General features: G+C 39.7%; 1 protein-coding gene across 5 annotated transcripts; it reads left to right on the forward strand.

The window, feature by feature from the left end:
* Positions 1 to 390: 390 nt before the first annotated feature.
* LOC145238466 (ankyrin repeat domain-containing protein 10-like) lies at positions 391 to 11491 on the forward strand. 5 transcript variants are annotated; one of them, XM_080101658.1, is made up of 6 exons: positions 391 to 806; positions 1776 to 1928; positions 2420 to 2511; positions 7104 to 7234; positions 7368 to 7574; positions 8910 to 9505. In XM_080101658.1, the coding sequence occupies exons 1-6, from the start codon at positions 597 to 599 to the stop codon at positions 9188 to 9190; spliced, it is 1074 nt and encodes a 357-aa protein (XP_079957784.1). In that variant the 5' UTR covers positions 391 to 596; the 3' UTR covers positions 9191 to 9505. The 5 variants fall into 5 exon arrangements, with proteins under 5 accessions (XP_079957784.1, XP_079957785.1, XP_079957786.1 ...); XM_080101659.1 differs by having other exon boundaries at positions 8491 to 8974; XM_080101660.1 differs by lacking the exon at positions 8910 to 9505 and adding an exon at positions 8158 to 8556.
* The last annotated feature ends 295 nt before the right edge of the window (positions 11492 to 11786 follow it).

Here is an 11786-nt window from a genome sequence, read left to right on the forward strand (position 1 = left end):
CACTAAGGATTAAATTTTACAACAACCATAAAGTTTGATGCAATTTAGATATAGCAACTTTAAAAAGAGACGTAAGGTGCTTTTTGTAAGTTAGAAAAAAGTAAACTGCTAGAAAGTAAGAATAGCAGGCTTAGCAGCGTTATATTGCAAGGTAGACACTATACAACTGCTGGTCAGGTCTGGTTGGTGCGTTTTATAGATCATTGCTTTATTTATCTGTACTGTAAACATCTATGAAAAAGTGCCATTGTAAACTGTGCATATTCACATAGGCATGAGTGACAGACAAATTTGATTTTAGTTATCAGGTACAGATAATAAGTCTAAATCTCTTTTTGCTGCAGAGCTGTTTTTCCATGTAAAAGCGTCTTAGTTTATGAGTTAAAGTGATTTTGACATTATTGTTTTTTAACCAACAGATTCAGTCGTTTTGCTGCTTTGTCTTTTATGGTGTCAAGCAGTTATAGGGAAATTTCAAACTCTGTCTGCTTGAGACAGCGTTCCAGTTTCGGTTCTTGCTTTCGGCCACAGTGGAGCGAAAGACATTAATAACAAAGTTCCTGCATCGAATACGAGAAGAAAAGCGTCGTGTAATCATGGATAGTAACAACGATACACCTCTGGGTTTCTGGGGAACAGAAAGTGAAGAAGTAATCTCAAAACAGTTCCCGCTACACAAAGCTTGCCGCGACGGGGATGCGGTCGCCCTTTCCCGGCTGGTTGCGATCGCGACGCCCGATCAAATGGTCGCTGAAGATCAGTTTTACGGTTGGACGCCTATACATTGGGCAGCGTACTTCGGAAAGGTTAGTCGTTTCCCTAAACTAAGCATGTCGCGCTTCGTTCGCTCGTTAGCATCAAAGCAAAGCACACCGCGGTGTGTTTATTTTTCAGAATCTGTGTTTGTTGGGTTAGAATTAGATAATTGGCTGTTTCATTCTCAGTACCTTCAATTTAAGTTTTCTGCTAGCACTATAGGTGACAATGGTAAATTGGGATGCCACTTTTTAATATCGGCTCCGGAAATAAAAAATATGCAAACAGTTTTAAACTTTTAACTTATTTATACAACGTGCTTTCTGTAGTTCATACTGTCATCAAGTCTAGACAATACAATGGTAGAGCATTGTTCAAACTTGCATTTTAACTTCAGCACTATCACCAAGACATTCATACTATTTACAAACTGACGCGAATTTGTATGTTTACCTGCTGTTTGCGTTCAGTTGCCACCCGAAAGCCTACCGAGATATTGCAGTGCTCTTCGTTTCTCTGTCAACACTGCAGGCGTAGTAATATGCTCTGCTCCTTCTATACACAATATAGCGACTAGCTTTGCTCTTTTACTACTTAACAAATTTTTTTTCGCACTACTTTGGAATTTTAACAGCAAAGCAACTATCTGTTGTGAATATTAAAACTGAAAATAATTATTTTTTCGACAATTTTTTTGCGTTGGTTTTTAAGGCAAACTACAGGCTAAGGCGTTAATTAATCTTGCCTTAAACATGTTTGCAAAAGCCGGTAGTTAAGTTAATTGCACCGATCACTTATTATTTCCAAACCGCCGCAATTCAAACGACTGTATTGGACACATAGGGGGAAGCTTTTATTCGTGAACACACGTTTCAATTTGGCAAGTGACACAAGCTCAGTACTAAAACTGTACAATATATTCGTGTTTACTGAATATACTTGAATCTAAATATAAGTCCCTGTCTATATGAGTCATGCAAGTGTAAGGAAGTTATTAATCTTCACACGTTTTCAACCAGATCGACTGCCTGAACGGCCTCCTACGCACAGGGGTCAGTGTGAACATACGGACATCCCGATTTAAGCAGACACCAGCGCACATTTCAGCTTTCGGAGGCCACCCCACCGCTCTACTTGAACTCATGAAGGCCGGCGCGGATTTTCATGCACGGGTGAGCACGTACCACGTGACTTTTGTTAGCAATCCTGGCGTTCCCACGAGTTGATCGCAGTTGTAACGAAACTTGTGTAGTGTAGTATTTCAAACGCTATGTGTTGTGTTGATTGGTACTTAACCTCGGTGGCAGACAAAATATAAAGATAACACTTAACTGGAAAGATTGTTGAAACCTAAATTCGGTATATTAACACGACTGTATGTCTGAAGTTGTGGTCACTAGGTAGCAACTGATTTAGCAAGTTATTATTCAAAGAAACTAATTCACTACGATAATGATTTTCAAAACATAAATTCATAAACCGGATTAACCCTAAAGCGTTCATGCAGACCAGCGATCACGGCACACTCATGTAAATCATGGTACGCTAGGCCCATTGAAGGCGTAATAACCAATGGTTGCATGTATATATGTATTTACCAAGTAGTAAACCTTAGAAGTTGTATATATATTTGCTAGGAAATGACATACAACATATTTTGCAGGACTACCTCGGCGAGTCACCAATGCACAAAGCTGCCAGAGTGGGGAATGTTGAATGCATTAAAGTACTTGTAACGAGCGGTGCACACGCAAAGTAAGTTTACATTGCTAATGTCTTCAAGAAAAACAAGAGATGTATAACCGTGCTAATGATAGTACAGACACTTTCAATGCATTACACGGTGCGCTAGAGTAACCCATAATGGCGTTTGTTGATTGCTTCCATACGGCCTAAGGGCATTTGAAAACCGTACACACCGATTCAAATGCAACACCTTGATGCACGGTTGTAAGCTGTTATTGGGCTGTGTAGTTCCGTTGCTGCCAAATTAATCCCATGGGCCTGTGATTAAAACCTCCGTGATCGTCTGGTGTTTGTTGCTTTGTAATTTGCACTTGTCTCAAGTAGTAGTAAAATGCCTGCATGGGACAGGATGTAGAACGTTTTGACGACCGTGCATTGTTTATACGCCAGAAGATGCGTTTCTGCTGTACACAGGATGCATCGCCTGGCCCTCGTGTGCGCGTGTGTGTACATGTGTGTGCGAGCAACGTCTGCACGCGCCCGTTTTTGAGTTTGATTTGTTCGCTTGTTGCGTGTTTCTCACGAGCAGTGTTTCAAACAATATATTTTTAACAAATGATTTGTTGGTCGTACGTCACTGTCATTTAATGCCAACGGATAAAGATAATGCAATGCACATGCACTACACGGACCGGTATGAATATAACATGACGTAGTACTAAGCCAAAAAATGCGTATCTAGCACAGGTTTGTTTTTAAGGTTTGGTTTGGGTGACCACTAAGTAGTTTTAAGAGACCGCAAGTGTTTCATTTAAATACCAAAAAATAGCCATCTTTGCTTAAACGAATTATTTGTTAGGCTACTGGCAAATTTTGGGAAACCGCTGGAGAAATTTGAAAAACACCTTAAAAAAAACACTGATCTAGCAGTTAAAATATAAAATTTTCCGAAAAACGCGTGAACACTTGTGAAAATCGGTCCAATTTGACAGACAGGTGTAAACGATCGCTTTACCCGTGGTTAAGGCTTGATACGGTGGCAGGGTGTTGTACAACCACAAATAGGATAAACGTCGATATGCGCCGAGATTGAGGTCAAGTCGTTGACACAAGCGTCTTTAATGTGGAAAATCTCTGTCCGATTGAACAAAAAATATTTTCAGTACATCTTGCAAATAAACACAATGCACATGATGTTTTACATTAAAAAACTTAAAGCGTTTTTGTTACCAAAGAAAGTTTTACGGCAGAGTTAAATGTATTTTAAGTCTGTTATTTTCACGTTTTATTGAGTTTCGTCAATCGGTAAATGGCGTTTACTTTCACTTAAAGAATGATAAAAACACATAGGCAGAAGTGAATAAAACACCAAAACTAACTCTAAAATTGTAATCCTTGTCTGCTGTACAGAAGTAAATGTGATTAAGCTTTTCAACTAAGCTTATTTCTAATGCGATGTTTTTTAATTTACTCTAAAATCCGTTTAACTTGCGTTCCCAACACTTTATACCTAACATGTGAGGAATTTTTTTTGCTGTTCGCTGTAGCACAAGTGTTTGGGTAATTCGTCTAACAACATAGATTAGATAGTTGATTGTGTAAAAATGCATTGTTTGTTGTCTCCTTATTCGAACAATTTTAATTTGTGTGGTAACATTGAATAAATGAAGATAATTAGCGAAGGGCATGCGAGGTTGGAATTATGACCTTAATCTCTGTTGGCCGTCAGTTTCTGCTTTTGTGTTTTTGGGATGCACTAATTATAATGAGCTCTTAGATTTGGACTGCTGCACTAATTACATCTTATAGGTCTACTAAGTGTGCTGCTGCTGCTATCACCAATATTGAGATTTGTTTGAAGGCTTTGCTTTTGCCTCAGTTTCACAAAAAGTGTGTTACTGTTTAGACCAGTGGTTTTTATTTGTAACCGCTAACACAAAATAAAATTAAAGGCTTGATAACAACTTTGGCTTAAAAAATGCTTATAAAAGGCCTGTTTGACATTTTGGCTGTACATTAATTAATGCATTCACGATTAAAACGAGTGTGTTTGCAGCTAATAAATGAAATTTACTAGGTCAAACAATAAGATTTAATATTGGCAAAGCACAAATTAACAGGATTAGTCTTAGTGGGTGACAGAAAAAGATTTGTGTTCCATCTACAATGCCTTATCAATTATTCAGCAAAAGACAAAACGGGCTGGTGACCACTGTTTGGAGTGAAAAGATAGTAGCGCACTTTATTTTAGGCACCATCTGTTTTGCGGCAAGCCTTTTGTCATCTTACTATACGCTGTAATATTCTCTAATATTATCGACCGGCAAATCGAAAGGCTTTATTTGTCTCTTTCGTAAATTTGTTTCGTTTTGAGATGTTTGCAAAATAGATACTCATTAACTAAGGTATATTAACCAAAAGACCGCTTTTTTCTTCGAAGCAGTGTATTTAAATTGATAAATATTTTCGCTGTAATGATTTGAACAAATTAATTTGCATAATTCAGTGCGAAGAACAAAATTTGGCTCGTTGTGTGTTAAGCTTTGCAAGTATGGCATTTCGGAAAACACATTGACCATACTTTGTTAACACAAACTTTTAAACACTTGAAAAAGAGCGGGAAGCAGCGATTGAGCGCAGCACATGCGGCTTCTCGCGCAGAACAATCATTACTACTGTGACGTAAGCACAAAGAGCGCAGGGCTCGAAATGAGTGCAACAAATAAACCGTATTTGCGTGTTATTGCTCATAGCTACCTTTTCAATTCCATGTTGTACTGTAGTTTCAGTGCTGGCTGCTTTTTGTTTACACTTTCGACAATGTCTAAAATTCAATAAGGAGCTACCAAATACGTTAATTTACTCTGGTTGTAAGGTGCTGCTTAAACGCCCTACTTAATTATCTATCTTCGTGCAACTATATGAATGCTTTCAACAAACTTTAGAGGACTAGATTATAAAAAGATGTTAGAGGCAATTTAGTCAAATTTGAACCACATTTAGCAGGTTTAAAATTTCTCTTTACGCACCATTGAGCAAAGATGGATCGTGTAAAAACAACCCAGCTTCGGTTCTTTTGTTACAATTGTCTTTGAATGCACATTTCATTTCATGATCTGTTACAACTTTTGTATTTAAATGAGGAACCAATTTGTTTTAACTAAGGGTTTTGTCGCCATTCAGCCTTTGTTTGTGTGTATTCGAACAACAATGCTTGTTTGTTATAGAACACGGTCTATTTTCTACGCCATAATCTCCCTTTGTCTGCAACAATCAAACATAGACACACCACCGATAAAACTATCAGTTTCGCGTACTTAAATTGCAAATAAATCTCCCCCTCCCAGCAGTGTGGTAAAGTTTGCGTGGGCGCGAATGTATAGTGGCTGTCTCTTTTCGTATCAAGTAACTTGTAAGGGCTTCTAAAAATTGCTCCTTAATTCACGTTTTGTTGACCCCGCTACGCTGGTGCTAATTTGCGTATTAAAGTTCGTGTTTCTGCTACAAGCGACTTGACGCTTTTTCTGTGCTCACGTAATTTACTATACGCGGAAGCAGCGTGCAACGAAAAATCAGGCGATTTTTTTGAATTCTCTGCTAATTGCCGGTGATGTTTGGTGTTCTAAAATTGTGCAAAAATACTTTGGAAAAAACATGTTTTATTCACACACAAAAAAGCGATTACAGTATTGCTGATTATGCTTTTTAATGTTAAATAATTTCTAAAAAATGAGGTTTTTTCAACTTTTTAGTGACAAAAATTTCTAAGTTTAATATTTTGCGTGCCTATCACCGTTCACTATTCGATGCTATGCGGTTATTCAGCACTTTTGCGCGACCTTTTTTCCCATACAAACAAGCCTAACATTTATCAGCGCTACTACGTATGTTACTAAGCAACGTGACGAAAAATCGTGAAGAGAGAAAAAAATGTGAATCGTCGAGCAGTGTGGAAAATTTTATGTCTCGTGATTGATGGTGATATAATTATGTCGTCACTATCAGTGTATATTGTAATGTGACAAGTGCGGTACATTGCTGCTAATAATGACTGGCGAAATATTTTTTTAAGTGTCATTGTGGTGGTAAAACCAAATCGGGGGCCTTGAGTCCGATTTTGGAAAAGGTACATGGGGGATTTATTACTGTTTCGTTTCATTTTCGGCTTAGTTTAATAAGATTATTAACTTTCAAGAAGAATTTCAAATTTTTGAACAATTCGTGGATTGAAAAAAAGTGTACTTTTGGAACCATATCGACCTCTGGTGGCTTGTTGACACCGTACTTTATTTTTTGGCGCCTTTTCCTACCGTCATAGTTGGGATGGCAATAAAACACTTTTTACGTATCAGGCCCTCCGACAGACAGGATGGGTATTTACGATCACCGTTTATGACAATAAATAGCTGAGAATGAAAATATTTTTAAGAAACAGAATCAGTCAATGAATGTATATTTAAATGGAATATATATATTTCGCCTAAATAGCATCTTTAGTTCCTTAATCGAACAGAATCGCGTTGAAAAAGTGTTACAACAAAAAAAACGATAAAGGTCCTTTTTCCTTTATTAGTTACAAGTGTTGTCAAAACTGTGTTATTTTGTGAAAAAACAATTCTATTTCAATCTTGTAAACTTTTACGTTCTTTTTTACTTTCTAGCATTTGTAACGACAACGGTCACACCGCGGGCGACCTGGCCAGCATGCAAAACTTCATCGAATGTGCAAGAGTGTTGGAATCAGCCGTCGCTAACCTCACACCGATCCATGCAGTGAACGGATTCGCAAACGGTAAGAAGCAAGTTACATTGTAAACAAGTCTGAGTTCGTGTACATACTTGCTAAATGTTACTAGTCCTTGAACTCATATAAAACACGCCCTAATTAATCTGAAGTTTATTTATCACAATCCAAAAACTTCCAGGTAACTCGGGCGCTCACGTTTCTAACGGCAACGGACACGGACCAATCACGAACGGCGGCAACGGTCACGTGAACGGTCATCAGCCAATGACGAACGGTTGGAGTGGTCACGTGAACGAACATCATCCAATCACAAACGGGTGTTCGATGCGAAAACGGGGATACGACGACGAAAGCATTCCCAGCCTGAAGCGAGCACGAGTTGCAGGTAGGCTCTTTTGCGCTAGCTAGCGGTTGTGATGTGATGTCTATGTTCCCAGCGCAAGTTTGAGTTGGTCTTGAAGTTAAAAACAGCGCAAAAGGTTAAGTTGTGCAGTCAAATGTTTGTGAGAAGTGCGTGAACAAATACAGTAAACCTGGGTTAGACCGGTTTTCGTTAATCCGAATCTTGGCCTAATTCAAACAAAACTCCAGGTATTTGACAATATTTTTGGTCAAAATGTGTCAGGATTAACCGGGATTTACTGTGTATAAATGTTTGGGTTGTTAAAATGCGCAAGTGTTAACTAAATGGAAAATTAAATCTGTATTAGGATTGATCTTGCGTTTGGAACATACACAGTCTTTTGTTAAGTTTCTATGTTGCATGTATTGTCCGGTCTGCATACATATTGCATGTCAGCAAGATAAAATGGCGCAATATTCGCACACGTGAAATTACACTATGGTTTTGTTTCTTTCTGTGTTTATTTGCTGTGCTTTGCATAATTTCGTACCGTGTGTGTGCTTTTGCCGGGATTTGAACCCGCGAACCTTGCATTACCACAAACCCACACCGACATATCGCACAGCAGATGACGTCACCTTCACGATGACGTCACTTCTCTTCCGCCCCGATCAAGCGCGTTCGCATAGTGACGTCATTAACGATTCGATGGACTGCTGTTGTCATGACGATGAGCACGTGGCAACGACGACCTTTGCTGAAAGTCAACGCCCGCCCGCAGTTTATTCCAACGGATATTATTGACTTTCGGTTGCTATGGCGACCGTGTATGACATCATACTCACTGTGTATGACATCACAACGCCGTGCCGCGTCATCACTTTTCTATTTCTCTCTTGTGATTCCGCGTAGCGCTCTTTGCAAAGCAAAATCGGAACTCGGGTGTTTTTGTCCCCAGGGCGCCACCCAGCGACCGAAAAACACTGCGATGACGTCGATATGACGTCACAAAATGACCTTGAGACTGGCAACGGTCACGTTTGTGCCACGCCAGCGAACAGCCAAGAAGTGATGACGTCAGCTGAGAAATACGTCATGCAGCTTAAGGGGATGCCCCAATATGAGGATGAATTATTCTGTCCCGGCGAATGGCCAGGCGCGTTCGATTCAAAACCTCACCAAGTCATCGGCGACTTACATTCGCATTTTGTCTGAGAACCGATTTTTGACCAAGTCCCCTTTGATCTGATTTCATATTGGCGTTTGCAGTCATTTGTTATGCCTTGATTGTTGCTGTTTGTTTGCATTTTCGTTCTTGTGACGTCACATAGCAACCGCGCGCGCTCCCTATTATGACGTAGCTTCGTTTTCGCGCAGAACCCTTTCAGCACCTGCAGCAACCGCGTTTCCATGGCGACCAGCAGTTACACGTTGCAGTCGACCACAACACCGACAACTCTGCTGCTATATTCAACCTCAAGCAAAGATCAACGTCATCACACATACAAGACACTGACTGCGGTATGATGACCTCTGATTCGTCAATGGACGATTGCGGCACGATCGACACGCCTTCTTCCCAAGTTGCCGGTGTCAGGGGCAGTTTCTACGCACAGTATCTTATCGAACGGCAGATGGAAATGTTTCACGGCAGTTAAAGACAATTTTAACCCTTTCTTCCTTTACATCAGTCGCTGTTCTGTGTGGTTTTGCGCATTTTTAGTTTCTGTGTGCCGGAGTGATGTGTTCTTTTCTGTGATTTTTTGTTCGGTCCAGCGCAAAAGCTATGTCGAAGACTGACACCACATAGCTGTGTGTAAAACACGCAACCAGCCCCTAAACTGCGATTTCAAGATTGTCTGTATAAGCTCGCTGCTCTTTAGCAGACACTGGACCTTACATGTACATTTGACAACCGACTTTGTCCACGCAAAGTGTCTAAACTCGCTGCTATACTTTTCACTTGCGACAGATCAGAACTGCACGACGCAAGATCATGAAATGGAAGCCGACGAAGATTGTCCAATCACACCGCCCGAAACAGTCACGTGTTTCAATGACGTTTGCTCACCACGTGCTCCTAGCCCTGGAATGGAACTTCGATATTTGGAGGATGCGAGCAACGATGACCTCCAGGCGTGGGGTCATCTCCATGGTTACGGCGACACCGCTGAAGCGCTGCCTGAAATTTGCGAGACTCGAAAACCGACTTTGATTGACAGAAACGAGACTTTTCAGAAGAAATTAAACGGGATGCGCTCCAGGGGCTGGTCTTAAGGTTGAGGTGATTTTTTGGTAATTGTTGTTCAGTTTTATTTTCATTTCACTGTTGTTGTGTTTTTTTAGTTGCAAAATACTGCCCTGTGGCAAAGTATGAAATCCGCATGTTATGTTAGTTTGAGCTGCCGAAAATTGTAAGAAGTATTTTTTTTCAATTTGGGCCAAACATAGAGTTCTTTTGATAAATCTTGCATTAAACAGGACCTAATCGGCCAACCGAAACCTTTCTGTGTTTAAAAACAGGTAAATGGGCTAACAGCGCTGGTATTACGTCGTGCATTACTTGTACATTTACGTAGCTACAAAGCGTGGTGTTTGTATTTGTGTTACATGCAGAACATCTACATCTGCGCGTAAAATCCAAAATCAAATTGTAAAATGCGAACTTACGATCCCTTAAGGTCGTACGGTGTTTATAGCATTAGAATGCATCGCCTTTTTTCACAGAGAAAATCGCACACGTGAAGTAATTCAATTTTTTCCTCATGGTTAAGGCTGTCTTATGTGGGGTTTTGTACACGTTTAACATTCAAATTTATCATACGTAAAGCCCGATGAGACTTAATACAAATAGAAAATCTACCATGTGCCTGTTTGTGCGAAGGAAATATGAAAATTGTACTACACTGTTAAAAAATCTTAAACGTTAATAACTGCAACTAAATCAAATTTAGGCCGTTTATTAAGGTCAACTTCCCATTTTATATCGTTGCTGGCTATTTCAAGTCCTGGTTTTTCTTGACTTTTGGTCGCAATGTATGCAAAAGTAACATTCGCTCAAATTTTCACTTCAAGTGCGTTCGCGCTGCTTTCGTACCAGTATCACCGTTAGGTGTCGCTAAACGCAACATTTGAACTACTAAGGGTGTTCCCCCCAAGGCCAAGTGCATTCAAAACCGTGCCGTGGTTCAAATCGGCTTTTTGCCATTTAGATTGTGCGTTGGTAAACCTAGTTCTTTGTTTTTTTCCGTCGCTACTTCGTTATTTCTTTGCACAAAAGCTTCGAGGCTGTCTGTAGGATATTCTTGCACAATCTAACCTCGCGACGTACCGCGTCATAATTCCACAATATCACAGAGTACCCTGTAATTTCAGTGCATTAAAACACGTATTTTTGTGACGTGTACTTTTGTTCAAACTTTTCTACTTTCACCCTAATGTGTAATATCCGATCGCTTCTAAGGTTTCGTCCCAGTGCATCAACTAAGTTAAACGAAAGACCTATTTTGCAAGCGATGTACAAACTTGTGTTTCGTGATATGTTCCAGTTTGTTTCCCCCTGTTACCGTTTTTTCGTCCACCAACAATCGCTTTTTGTTCGTCGTTGACTACCTTACAAGTTGCTGTAGCAGGCTTCAGTTACATACGCCCAGTTTTTTGAGTCCCCAACTTTCAGGCAACGCCATAACCCCAATCCGCTGTGACAACAAAACCCCGATTTAAATGAGTGTATTTTGGCATGTGAAAGTAGCCTTCTAATGCCGCTGTACATACATAAGTCCATATCATTTCCATCGTTCTTGATGCTTTTTGTTGACAGCTTTTGCTTTTCTGTAGCGTAACGGCTGTTCTTCTGTCCCATGCGGCATTCTGTTGTTGGGAGCGATTCATTTTGTTGTTCTGTTCGACTTTTTCTAGCCTGTTTTTTTACCGAAAGAATAAATTGTCAGGGAGGTTGATGCCTGCTTGTTATTTTGTCTTCAGAAAAGCGTCTTGTCATAGTTGCCATGTCAAAGTTAGAAAGATAATTAAAATGGAATGCCACTTATTCAAATGTTAAAGGGAGTGGTTTAAAAACTGTCGCAGTAAAAACGTTTAAATTTGGTTACAGAGCTATTTGAACTATTTTATAAAGCCACAATAATCACTAGTGACCACTAAACAAGTATTTGCAAAACTTGAGCCAAAAACTGATTTAGACTAAATATTTGGGCCACAGAATTAAAAGCCTTAAAACCATTGGTTTAAACAAGT

Source organism: Phallusia mammillata, chromosome 7, assembly GCF_965637545.1.
Source record: "Phallusia mammillata chromosome 7, kaPhaMamm4.hap1.1, whole genome shotgun sequence".
NCBI lineage: Eukaryota > Metazoa > Chordata > Ascidiacea > Phlebobranchia > Ascidiidae > Phallusia > Phallusia mammillata.